This window comes from Rhinopithecus bieti, unplaced genomic scaffold (genome assembly GCF_001698545.2).
Source record: "Rhinopithecus bieti isolate Rb0 unplaced genomic scaffold, ASM169854v2 scaffold_13262, whole genome shotgun sequence".
Taxonomy (NCBI): Eukaryota; Metazoa; Chordata; class Mammalia; order Primates; family Cercopithecidae; genus Rhinopithecus; species Rhinopithecus bieti.
This window is the reverse complement of record NW_016808004.1, coordinates 5,522,811-5,536,535: the sequence shown is the minus strand read 5'-3', so window position 1 is coordinate 5,536,535 and position 13,725 is coordinate 5,522,811. Positions and strand designations below refer to the sequence as shown.

Genomic DNA, 13,725 nt, shown 5'->3' with positions numbered 1-13,725 from the left:
TGCACACAAGTGAGCAGACGCCATCCAACGTCCTTTCTGCATCAACCAGTGTCGTCAAGCAGAGAGAAGACAGCACAGGACAAGGTCGGTAGTGAAAGTCAGGTTCGGGGTGTGTGGGCTGTTGGTGGTGTTGATCAGTTGCTCCAGTGTTGAAAAGAAGACTCATATTATATCTGGAATAAGTCTGTTTGTGCTGACAGTGGCCTAGTCCTGTGGGATGGGCACCCTCCCTCTGTCCTTGAGGGAGCGCCCTCTAGACAGCGCACTGCCTGCAGCAAGGCACAGATTGGACGAAGATCCCCTGGACAAGGGGGAGCTCAGGTTTCGAGCTGGCTTTTAGACATTGGGGGACCAAGGATGTTTGTGCTGATGCCCCAATCCTAAGAATGGTCCTGGGGGTGCATCAGCCTATCGGGGAGACTCCACAACTGACAGTGGGCAACCGGCAGCTGCGAAGCACCAGGGCCACCGCCACAGCCTGGCAGAGGCACACGGTCTGGAGACCTCGCTGCAGTGCTAGCCAGAAACAGAGTACCAAGGGAACCAAGAAAGGGACTTGCCCAAAGCACCCAGCACTCAGCAGCAGAACCAAGAATGGGCCCCCAGGCTCCTCCATATGTCCAGGGCTTACCACCCTACTCCACGTGTTGTCTAGACCCAGTCCGAGCAGGAGAGGCTCGAGACCTGATCCTCCTACCCACTGGTTCTCCCACTGCCCTGTCCACTCTGCTGCTACAGGGCATGGCCCCCCAGCCCCATGCTTAGGAATGCTTGGCCTCTGGAAGGCAGGCAGCTGTACCCAAGCTGGTGGGCTGGGGACTGGAGGGCGCCAGGCCTCAGGAGGAGCCCCATAGTCCTGCCTGCAGCCTGTAACCATCGGCTGGGCCCTGCAAGGCCCATACTCACACCCTGTGGGTGATGGTCACAGTGGGTGGGTGGGGACTGACCCCAGCTTCCAGGGGACTGTCACTGTGGACGCCAAAATGGCATAACTGAGACAAGGTGAATAAGTGACAAATAAAGCCAATTTTTTACAAGGTACTTGGTCATGTTCTCTTAATTTTAAATCAGATTTTATTCCCCAAAAGGCCAGTGAGGCCCAAAGCTTGAGTGCAACTTTATGTGTGTCAAAGGCTTGGCTGGGGCACTCAGGCATTTTGCCTCGAAAAGTTCCCTTCTGGTGGTCATGTCAGCCTGGTGCTCACATTTGTGATAAAGTGAAATGGCTGCTGGGCCACATGTGGGGCTACTGCAGGGCTCTGCCAGTGAGGCAGAATGCACCGGCTGTCCCGTGAGAATGCAGAGGCCTCTGCTGAGCCAGGGCACCTGCTACCCCGTGGAAGAGTGGGAACCTTCTAGCAGGAGCCTGGCGCCCCATAACTTGAAGCCCTTCGAGCCTCAGCTCCAGTACCCAGCTGGTGATTGGAGAAGTCTTACCTTGGTTGTGAGGCTGGCCTCAGACCTGACCTGTAGCCAAGCCAGAAGGACCCACTGTTGTGTGGGTGGGAGTGGCAGGCTTGTGGCTGCTCCCCTAGAATGTATCTAAAAGTCTTTCTGTTTCCACACCAAGCCCCCAGTGGTAGGCCACATTTCCACTCTCCCCAGTCCTGGACAGGGCCTCATCCCAAACCTGCCATCCCCACCACCTGGGCCTGGTGCTTCCTCAGGAACTTGAGGCGCAGGTGGGAGGGCAGCCCCAGGGCAGGCCTGACCAGGGCTGTGGGAGGTCGTTACTCCTAGCTGGGCTCTAGCCTCAGTATTTACTTGTAGTCTTAGACCTTGTCTTAGAAACGGATTTCCAAGGGGAGTTGGGTCAGAGCAGGATGGTCCCTCTGAGACCACCTGATGGACAAATGTGGGCCTGGCCTTGCAGAAGCCACACCTCAGCACTGTGTTTTGAGACTGCCAGGACACATGTGCAGCCAGGTCTGCCCTGCGCTCCCCCTGTACCTGCTGGCCCCAGGAGCAGGCTCAGGGAAGCCCTGGACAGGAGCACAGCACGTGGCCTCAGGCTCCAGACCAGCCAGGCGCTGTGAAATGCTGAGACAGGCAGGGTGCTTGCCAATATAAATATGTTAGAAAACCTGCCGCCCCAGGGAAGCAGCAGGCCATCTTCTCGTGCCTCAGGTATTTGGCTGCACTTGTGGCCGTGGCCCCTCTCACCTGAGAGCAAACAAGAGTCCACATTCCAGCAGCCACGCGTGCTTCGAGATGGCAGGCCCTGGTGTGGCTTACTGTGGCGTCTCTCCACCTGGCTCTTCCCTGTGCAAAGGGAACTCATGCTCAGAGATGGGTGGTAAGGCTTACTTTTCTTTTTCCTTTGGGGCAGGCACTGTCCCAGCCACTTCCTACATGTGCTCTGACTTCACCCCACTAGAGGCCCAGGAGGAAACAAGTCGGTTCATTTTACAGGCGAAGAAACTGAGGCCTAGGGAAATAGAGTGCAGCCAAAAGTCACTTAGCTCCAGAGCCAGGACAAAAAGCCTAAGGCTCACTTCCTGCCCCAAGTCCTTGTCTGGCTGCTGGTCCTGCCTGCAGGTACTTCCCCAGCCTGCTCCTGCTGAAGCCAGGCCAGCATGAAGTCCTCAGGAAGGCTGGTATGAGCCTCCCATCTCATTCCTGAGGGGTCTGAGCCCCATGGCCTGGGGAAGAGCAACAGCTTCCTGACAAGGGCCAGGGGTTGGGCATGTGGCACTGTCCGAGAGTCAGCAGAAGCCCCAACCTGAACTTCAGCACCCACCAATGCCTGGTTCTGGAGAGCCAGGTGTGCCCCTAAGTGGTAGTGCCCACCTCACTCCCCTGCCCCAATCCCTTCTAGGGCCACATCACCCACTCCTTTCCACTCAGCAAACATTATTGAGCCCCATGGGGAAATGGAACAGAAGGTGCTTCTCCCCTCGAAAGCTCATGCCCCAGCAGAAAGGGTTCTGCAGTGTCTGTCTAACCTGTGGGCCTTGTTCCCTCTGCTGTCTGCCTGACAAGCTCCTGTTCATCCTTCAAAGCACAGCTCAATAAGGCTAGAAACATCTAAATGCCTATCGGAGGGGGGGTGAATAAATTACAGCAGCTCCTCCCTGTGGAAAGGAACTAGGAGGACATTCTTTATATACTGAGTTAGAAGAATCTCCAAGACATGCTGTCAAGGAAAAATACAGAAAGCAAGAAACAGCGTTGTGTTCCTATTTGTGTTTAAAAGCGGGGTGGGAAGCAACTAACAGACTACATCAGGAAAACACGTAGCAATTTCTCATAAAACTAGACACACACCCTACACCCAGCTATTCTACTCCTGGGTATTGAAACCCAAGATGAAAATGTATGCCTATACAAAGACTTGTACAAGAATTTCATAGCAGCTGAAAAATAGGGAATAGCCTAGATGACCATCCACAGGCAAATGGATACATGTGGTGGATCCACACAGTGGCTTTTTACCCAGCAATAAAAAAGAACAAACTACCCATACACACAACATTGACGAAGCTCAAAAGCTAAGTGAAAGAAACAAGTCATGTTGTATGATCTCATTTACATGAAATTCTAAAGCAGGAAAACCTAATCTATGGCAAAAAAAAATCTAACAGTGGTTGCCTCTAGTGTGTTAGAGTTTGGCACAAGGAACTTTCTGGGCAATAGTAATACCTTCACTGGAGTTTGGGTTTCATTAGTCAGGACTCATGGAATGCTCCACTTAGGATTTGTGCATTTCACTGTATTTTTTACATTTAAAAATAACTGTAAGTGGCCAGGCACAGTGGCTCACACCTGTAATGACAGCACTTTGGGAGGCCAAAGCAGGCAGATCACCTGAGGTCAGGAGTTCAAGACCAGCCTGACCAACATGGAGAAACCCCGTCTCTACTAAAAATACAAAATTAGCTGGGCATGGTGGCATGCGCCTGTAATCCCAGCTATTTGGGAGGCTGAGGCAGGAGAATCACTTGAACCCGGCAAGGGGTGGTTTCAGTAAGCTGAGATTGTGCCACTGCACTCCAGCCTGGGCAACAGGAACAAAACTCCATCTCAAAAAAAATAAATAAATAAAATTAAAAAACTATAATCAAGTACTGAACTCGAGGTAAAGATACATGTGCTTGACTACGGAGGTGGTTGTGTCTGCAACTCACTTTGAAATGCACAGAAGACTGACAAGGCAGACTGGCAGGCAGACAGGGATGGGCAGTGCCTAGACAACAGGGATATGGGGTCTCACCTGAAATCCTTTTATTTATTCCCCCAAAGGAGGTGCACTATTCCTGGAGGTACTGCAATACCAGGTGGATACATGGAGTGGAAGGAGCAAGGTCCTATTCCATCTCCCTGCTCCAAAAATCCATTTAATATACTGTCCTCAGACAGCAGATACTAAACTGATAAGAACACATACTACACTTGATCTTAGCCAAAGGCTGAGAGGCGATCGCTTGTAATTCTTGCAGTTTTCCATGTAACATGTTTCATAATGTGTTGGGAAGGTGCTATGAGTGTGTGCTGCCCCACGCATGTCCTGGCCATCTCTAGAGGAACACACCGGTGTAAGACAGGCGCTTCTGGAGAGGGAACAGGAGGCAGGGGGCAGGTGTGGAGGGAGGTTTTTCACGCTACACGCCTTTGGCAATTTTCCATCAAAAAACTAAGTGTATGTACATTTAATTGAAAGCCCAACTCAGCCTTCCCCCCACTGCTCCTTCCCCGCATGCACGTGGGGACACATACGCCTTCCTCCCTGCCTGCCGGGACTTCAACCTCTCCTGCTGGGAAGTCGCACACTTCCATCGCGACTTCCCAAGTCGTGCTAGGTGTGACTTGGAATCTCGGACCCCCGGGCTAGGCCTGACCACGCCCCCATGGGGGGGCAGCGCGGCGGGGGCGGAGCCTGGGCCTGAAACGCCAGGGGCGCGGCTCTGTGCGCGTCCGCCCACGCGGGGGCGCTGTGTCCTCGCAAGCTCCCTCGGGGCGCCGCGCGGCCCTGGGGAGGCTGTGGTTTTCGAGGGGAAAAGGGAGAGTGGCTGGCACTGCCCCCGCTGCCGCTTGGCCCTGAGACCCCCACCGCCCACGGGATAGGCCCCAGTCCACCCAGCCGGGCCCCCCACCCTTCCCCTTGTCTCGCTCCCCTTGGCAGTTCGGGCTTCGGGTCAGTCCCACACTCGCGCCCAGCTGTCCCTGCTGCGCTCCTGTCACTGGCTTTGGGAAGCCCTCCGGCCCCCTCTCTGCACATCTGGCACGCGGCTCCTCCCTAGCGGCATGTGGGTATTTGGGTTGGGCGAGCCTCTCCCTCTCGAGTCCCGAGTGGGTCCCGGCGGCCCAGGGCTCTTCTGGAGGGGCAGTGCCTGAGAGGCGGGTCGCTTCGAGTGGGGATTTGTGCGCTCTGGGGCGGGGGGTGGGTAGGATGGGGCAGCCTGCTCTTGCCCCCGTCACCCAGTGGGGCGCGAGCAGGGCCAACGGTGCACTGAGAGCGCTCAGGGCGTTCCCAACAGCATGATCTGACCCAGGGACGAAGCGCTGGGGGATGGGACCACTTGCAATGACTGCTAAAGGAGCACAGCGGGGCTGGCCGGCGTGGAGGGGCGGGGACCGGCATTCCTGCGGGTCTGCCCGGAGGGTGGGGAACGTGGGATTTAGCCATGGGACCTGTGAAAGGGTTTTGGTCGGGGTCCTGACAGTCAAGTCTGGGTTCTCAAAGATGGTTGGGACAGTGGGCAGGCTTGCAAAGGCCGAAGAGGCTGGTGGACCTGGTGGCTGAGGCCTAGGCCAGGCAGGGGTCGCGGTAGAGAGGTCACAGTAGGTGTGGTCCCTCCTCCTCCCAACCCTCAGGCCTAAGTAACTCAGGGCTTTGTGTTAAGGCTGCACCGGGGACCTCCACCCACTGCACACGCAGCCCAGTGAAAACCTGCGCCGTGTGCCCCGTGTGCAGACCTGCAGCATGCACCCGGCACCCCGCCGTGTCCCCCGTTCCCTGCACGTGGCTCCAGTGTAAGTACAGTGTGCCGTGTGCGGCGTCCCAGCGCGCACCCCGCACCCCACCGTGTCCCTCTGGGTGCGGGGTCCGCGTGCCCGCGCCCTCCCCGCAGCTGCCGGCGTCCCCATTAATCACGCGGCGCTGACGGCGCAGTGATCTGCGCGCTGGCGGCGTGACGGTGACGGTGATGGCGGGTGACGGAGGGGGCAATCGGCTGGCGCCCATCGGCCCATCTTATCGCGCCGGCCCAGCCGCCGCCCGCCGCGCGCCGCCCATTGATCGCGCTGGGTCCCTGCCCGGGGGTCAGCGCGGGCCGGGCCGGCCTGACAGCCGCATCCATCGCCTAGACGCGCGCTGATGGCGGCCCGGCCTGCACGGCCCGGCCATTAATCACCGTGCCTGCCGCCAAGTGACAGGGAGGGGCGGCAGGGCAGCAGGGGCCGACAGGCAGCCCCCGCGGCCGGCCCACCCCTTCCCCATTCTGGTGCCCCGCTGCGTGGCCCACCCTGCGCCCTGAGCTCCCCAGCCCCACTGCCCAGGCCTCCCTCACCCCCTGTCCTGCTCTCCCCAGAATGGAAGGGGCGTGGCCGCACACTGGAGGAAGCAAGGAAGAGGAACTTACTTCTGTGTGGAGAATGAATGGATGACCACGAATGGAGGGGTGAACACTGTTCTACCTCCCGAGGGACCTCTTTTCCAGACACCAAATGAGAGCAGGTCTGACCTGACAAACACCAGCGCTGGCCAGGGCAAGGGGGTGGTCATTTCGCCCCCTCTGGCTGCCTCAGCCCTAGCTGAGCCTCACCCAGGATGGGATGCCAGGGCCCCGGTGAGAAGCAGTGCGTTGTTTCTGGCAGTTGCCCCGTGCTATCCCCTCCGCTCTTGGGCTGTGTGGCCCTAAGCCAGTGCTGGCCCCTCTGGGCTGCACGGCTTTTTCCAAACACAGGGGGATCCTAAGGGTCCTTCCAAGTGCCAGCTGTCTGCGAAAGGGAGGGGCAGGGCCTAGCAGGCTGCTTGCTCCAGTTTGACAAACTGTGACCTCTTTCCAAGTGGGCCAGGGATCAAGAACTCTTTACTGCCTGTTAGTCTCTTGGGTACCTGATGCAGCCACATGTGGGTCACTTCACCAAGTCCTCACATGGGTCTATGGGATATGAACTTCCCACTCTCACACCAGGAAACCAAAGACTCACGGGGCTAGAACCAAGGGCCACACGGAGGAAAATGCAATCAATGCCATGCCCTGCTGAGCCCCAGAACCCCTTGGTCCCCACCCACTGCGCCTCTGCCCAGAGCCCTCCCAGAGCAGGGCCTTCTTGGGGTACCCCAGCTGCTCTGCCCAGGGCTGGCCACAGTTTCTGAGAGATAGAGGTTGACTGGGAGTGCAACCCCACCCCCCTTCTGTAACCCCATCTTATTATACAAATGGCTAAGAAAGGTTTGCTAACCAAGAAGTCACTTTCTGGTGTGACAGCACGGTCCATTTTGTCCTAAAAAACAAACTATCCTACCAATCAATCTGGCAGATGCAACCCTAAGACATGTGGCAGTAAGAAGGTGTCCGCACTGAGAAAATGAGGCAGGGCACAAGGCGGTTTCCCGGCTACGGCCAGGGACGCATCTTTCAAGAGCCCTTCCCAGTTTCACAAGTATCTCTGGGGCCATTAGCACAGGAGATAGGGTGCTGGGATTTATGTGAAAATCCCTCTCTCCCTCTCCTCAGCCACCCAATCGGCTCCCTGGGTGGCACCCAAGAGAGCCTGGGCTGAGAGCCTGGAAAATTCAACCACTTCCGATGACCAGCCCCACCCTGCCTCACTTTAATATTACAACAATTTTCACACTGGAGCTGAAATAGTGCAAAAAATGGGGCTGCTGTAATTGTTGTTAGATTGTGTGTCAGCCTGATAAGATGTAACAAATATTTTCCTCCCTACCAGGGTCTGTTTCCCTCTTAGTAATGGATGGAGAAACTTCTCATAGTCGGCGAGGGATCAGTCGTAAAACTTCGCCTAGAAGATTAATGTAATAATCACAGACCTTGCTGGGAAAATGGGAGGAAAATTAAAATAATCTCACCATCCTACCTATCCAGAACCATCTCCCTCACTTTGGAGCGCAGACCAGCGAACTGGGCCAGCTCTCTGGGCACCACCTCAGCTAGGATACCTGAGGAGCAGGAACAAAGGGTCTGTGGCCTGGGAAGAGCGAGACCATGGTCCCCTCCTCACCTGGCTGCTCTGGATGTTGGTACCTTGGGCAGCCAAAGAAGACTCTGTCCCCACCCACAGCTGTGAGATCTGCTGTCAGCACCACTTCCATCTCGCTCCTTAAACACCATGAAAGGCTTGGGGCCCAAGTGAGAGGCCCAGCCGGAGCAGAGGACTGCCTGGTTCTTGTCCTCTAGGTGGGTCACCTTCTCCACAGCCGACCCCGCTTCCTTCAAGTGCCTGGTACAAAGGTCAGATCTTGACAGCTCCTAGCTGCCACTAAATGCCAACACAGAAAGAGGCAGTATGGCCCCAGGTGTTAGGAACACAGGTTTCAAGAAGCCTGATTTCAAATCCTGGTTCCATCTCTCACTAGCTGGGCAAGGGACTTGCCTGAACTGCCCCTCCTCCTCTGTGGAAGTGGACTTGGAAGTGGGCTAGCACACCTATCCCAGTCTCACAGGCTACTGTGAAGGCGACATGGAACGCAGAGTGTGAACACAGCCCCTGGTGCAATAAGCTCTTGCTGCATCTCTCTTCTGTTTGTCTAACATGGCTTGAGTGGGGAGGCTAAAGACAAGTGCAGCCTCAGAGGACACTGGCAGCCAGCATGAGCCACATGCACAGCTGACTCCATGAAGGGTCCTACCACCACTGCTGTGCATGCCAGGGTCCTCAGGGGCCAGGCCCAGGGAGAAGATTCACACTGGCAGCAGGGACAGGCTGGCACCTCTCAGGCTAGGTGGGATCCCCAGCATCATCTCCGCCCCTCCCACTGTCCCCTTGACATGACTATAGGGGACTGTCCCTAATGGAAGGACAATGCTGCTTGCCCCACAAGGAGCTCATTGTTAGTNAAGTGCCAGCTGTCTGCGAAAGGGAGGGGCAGGGCCTAGCAGGCTGCTTGCTCCAGTTTGACAAACTGTGACCTCTTTCCAAGTGGGCCAGGGATCAAGAACTCTTTACTGCCTGTTAGTCTCTTGGGTACCTGATGCAGCCACATGTGGGTCACTTCACCAAGTCCTCACATGGGTCTATGGGATATGAACTTCCCACTCTCACACCAGGAAACCAAAGACTCACGGGGCTAGAACCAAGGGCCACACGGAGGAAAATGCAATCAATGCCATGCCCTGCTGAGCCCCAGAACCCCTTGGTCCCCACCCACTGCGCCTCTGCCCAGAGCCCTCCCAGAGCAGGGCCTTCTTGGGGTACCCCAGCTGCTCTGCCCAGGGCTGGCCACAGTTTCTGAGAGATAGAGGTTGACTGGGAGTGCAACCCCACCCCCCTTCTGTAACCCCATCTTATTATACAAATGGCTAAGAAAGGTTTGCTAACCAAGAAGTCACTTTCTGGTGTGACAGCACGGTCCATTTTGTCCTAAAAAACAAACTATCCTACCAATCAATCTGGCAGATGCAACCCTAAGACATGTGGCAGTAAGAAGGTGTCCGCACTGAGAAAATGAGGCAGGGCACAAGGCGGTTTCCCGGCTACGGCCAGGGACGCATCTTTCAAGAGCCCTTCCCAGTTTCACAAGTATCTCTGGGGCCATTAGCACAGGAGATAGGGTGCTGGGATTTATGTGAAAATCCCTCTCTCCCTCTCCTCAGCCACCCAATCGGCTCCCTGGGTGGCACCCAAGAGAGCCTGGGCTGAGAGCCTGGAAAATTCAACCACTTCCGATGACCAGCCCCCACCCTGCCTCACTTTAATATTACAACAATTTTTCACACTGGAGCTGAAATAGTGCAAAAAATGGGGCTGCTGTAATTGTTGTTAGATTGTGTGTCAGCCTGATAAGATGTAACAAATATTTTCCTCCCTACCAGGGTCTGTTTCCCTCTTAGTAATGGATGGAGAAACTTCTCATAGTCGGCGAGGGATCAGTCGTAAAAACTTCGCCTAGAAGATTAATGTAATAATCACAGACCTTGCTGGGAAAAATGGGAGGAAAATTAAAATAATCTCACCATCCTACCTATCCAGAACCATCTCCCTCACTTTGGAGCGCAGACCAGCGAACTGGGCCAGCTCTCTGGGCACCACCTCAGCTAGGATACCTGAGGAGCAGGAACAAAGGGTCTGTGGCCTGGGAAGAGCGAGACCATGGTCCCCTCCTCACCTGGCTGCTCTGGATGTTGGTACCTTGGGCAGCCAAAGAAGACTCTGTCCCCACCCACAGCTGTGAGATCTGCTGTCAGCACCACTTCCATCTCGCTCCTTAAACACCATGAAAGGCTTGGGGCCCAAGTGAGAGGCCCAGCCGGAGCAGAGGACTGCCTGGTTCTTGTCCTCTAGGTGGGTCACCTTCTCCACAGCCGACCCCGCTTCCTTCAAGTGCCTGGTACAAAGGTCAGATCTTGACAGCTCCTAGCTGCCACTAAATGCCAACACAGAAAGAGGCAGTATGGCCCCCAGGTGTTAGGAACACAGGTTTCAAGAAGCCTGATTTCAAATCCTGGTTCCATCTCTCACTAGCTGGGCAAGGGACTTGCCTGAACTGCCCCCTCCTCCTCTGTGGAAGTGGACTTGGAAGTGGGCTAGCACACCTATCCCAGTCTCACAGGCTACTGTGAAGGCGACATGGAACGCAGAGTGTGAACACAGCCCCTGGTGCAATAAGCTCTTGCTGCATCTCTCTTCTGTTTGTCTAACATGGCTTGAGTGGGGAGGCTAAAGACAAGTGCAGCCTCAGAGGACACTGGCAGCCAGCATGAGCCACATGCACAGCTGACTCCATGAAGGGTCCTACCACCACTGCTGTGCATGCCAGGGTCCTCAGGGGCCAGGCCCAGGGAGAAGATTCACACTGGCAGCAGGGACAGGCTGGCACCTCTCAGGCTAGGTGGGATCCCCAGCATCATCTCCGCCCCCTCCCACTGTCCCCTTGACATGACTATAGGGGACTGTCCCTAATGGAAGGACAATGCTGCTTGCCCCACAAGGAGCTCATTGTTAGTTTGGACTAAAGCACTGGACCAAGATGACCATTCTGGTCAGCCCTGCCTCCCATATCATAACATCACGGAGGTCCAGTCTGAACTTGCACAAGGGGCAAGTGCTAGGAACAGTGTCCGGGTGCTCAGCCCTACCTCAGGCACCACAGAGCCGGCAGGGAAGGACAGGCCTGGCAAGGGCAAGAATGCAGCACTCATCCTACTGGGAAGGCACATTCCAGTAAAGTGCACTGCCCAGTGCTGCACTTGCCCTTGCTGCTTACTTAGTGAGTGAACCCAGAGATGCGGCCAGAGAGATGGGGACACATCAGAGGGACACACGAGCCAACTGACAGAGCTCTCACTGGCCAAAGCTGGCTCAATTTGAGCAACAAAATAAATCTACTAAAGTATACAAGGAACTTCCATGAGTCCATTCTGATACAATCTTCCATGCAGAATCCCAAATAATTTCAGTAAATACTCAGTTGTCTAGAGGTGAGCATAACCACTACCCTTTAAGTGTGGGCTGCACATAGTGACTTCCTTCCAAAGAAATCAGTATGGAAAGGCAGCACAGAGTAACTTTACAGTGAGAAGACCCCACAAACATGACCTCAGCCATCAAGGGTCAAGGTCACCATCAACGATGAGTCATGATGTTAGCATGTGATGAGAACCACACATGGTATGATGTGATGAGAACTGCATTTCACCTCTGTATCTTCCTCTCCATAACCCACAATCCCAGTCTACTCATGAGAAAAGCATCAGACAAACCCCAACTGAGGGATGTTCTACAGAATACCTGATCAGTCCTCCTCAAAACTGTCAGAGTCATCAAGAACAAGGAAAATGTAAGAAAATGTCACAGCCAAGAGGCATCTAAGGAGACATGACAACTAGTTGTAATGGGTTATCCTGGATGGGATCCTGGGACAGAAAAAGGACATTAGGTAAAACTGAGAAAATGTGAATGCAGTATAATAATGCATCGGTATTGGTCATTCACCGTGACAAATGTGCTATCTGATGTAACATGTTAATAAGAAGGGAAACTGGGTACGAGATACATGGGAACTCCCTATGGTATGTTCACAATGACTCTCCATCTAAAACTGTTCTGCAAAGTTTATTTTTTAAAAACTTAGAGAGAGAGAGAGAGAAATCAAAATAACCTATGAAGATTTATAGAAAACACCCCAGGTAAGGAAGGGTTCTTTCAAAGCAACCACAGGAACAGTTATGATAATTTAAAAAGAAATGCTTTCCACACTGAACTGACAGTGCTGTAGACCACGCCTGAGTGGGGACGGCAGCCCCAAGCCCAGGGGCGAGCGCCCACAGGCCAGACCCAGGCCAGGCACACCTGGGGAGTCTCTTGCTGCTGAAAACCTCAGCCATCTCACTTCATGTACTTATCCTGCTGATCAGCCAGGATTTTGGCGGAGGACTTGGCATCATAGAAAAGCTCACTGATCTCTTCGACGTGCTCTTTCTCAATGCTGTCCTTCCCGTTGATTTTAGCAAGCAAGTTGGCCGGCGTCAGCAGCTGCACTGAGTACCTAGAGTGGACAGGGGCCAGGGCTGGAGTGAAACTGGGGCCACCGAAGCCCCTTCTCCCAAATCAGCAGGCAGCACTGGCACCAGGAGCAGAGCCCAGTGCTAGCCTTGTGCCAGCTGATATGAGCACAGAAAAGGGGAGACAAAGTTGTCACTTCTCAGAGAGCTGTAGTCATTACCCCATCAGAGAGGGGCCAGGAGCCACCAAGAAGACGTAAGTGCTATTCCCCAAATCTTTAGTACAGTCTACAAATCCTCCAATAGGAAGTAACATCACTGCTACTGGAAAAGGACTGCAAACTTAGATGTATACAGATGTCCAACAGATAGGGATATTTAACATGGTAGGGAAACGAAAACACAGCCAGCTGGAAGTACATGCCCATCCAAAGGCATGAAGACTCTGCCGTTTTAAAAAGTACCCCTTCATCCAAACCTCATAGCTTGCATTTCTGCCTTCAACCTCAGTAACAAGAACTGACTAAAGGGATGTAGGGAAGGGCTGAGGACTGTGAAGCAATGATTTTACAATGAGGCCACTGTGAAGGGGCATGCTCTGCAGGTCCTGCCTTTGAGTTGCTGGAGAACTATGTCTGCGCTCCTCCCTGGCTCTCTATACCCACCGCCCAGACATTTTTTATTTGCTTGACGGTTAAATGAATCAAAAAAGTTAAAGATTTACCAGGCCTCATAACATCACTGGGAGAACAGAAGCCAGGGCCCTGGCTAATTAGCTGCCACATGGTCCCTGCTTTCTAGTTCTATGCATCTTCTCTGCCACAAGAAGGCCCAGGGTCAAAGCACTCTCCACTAGAGGGGAGCATCTGCTGCAGGACACGGGGACTTCACCCTTACTCTAGCTTGTTAAAAACCATCAGATAGGCCGGGCGCGGTGGCTCAAGCCTGTAATCCCAGCACTTTGGGAGGCCGAGACGGGTGGATCACAAGGTCAGGAGATCGAGACCATCCTGGCTAACACCGTGATGCCCCGTCTCTACTAAAAAATACAAAAGCTAGATGGGCGGGGTGGCGGGCGCCTGTAGTCCCAGCTACT

General features: G+C 54.4%; 1 protein-coding gene across 3 annotated transcripts in view; it reads right to left on the bottom strand.

Annotated features, from left to right (window-relative positions):
* Positions 1-12,224: 12,224 nt before the first annotated feature.
* RUVBL1 (RuvB like AAA ATPase 1) overlaps positions 12,225-13,725 on the bottom strand; it is a 43,988-nt gene continuing 42,487 nt past the window's right edge. For all 3 annotated transcript variants that reach the window (XM_017885005.1, XM_017885006.1, XM_017885007.1), the window contains one exon: positions 12,225-12,673. In XM_017885005.1, the coding sequence (XP_017740494.1) occupies positions 12,514-12,673 (160 nt within the window). In that variant the 3' untranslated portion in view covers positions 12,225-12,513. The remainder of the gene's footprint in view (positions 12,674-13,725) is intronic.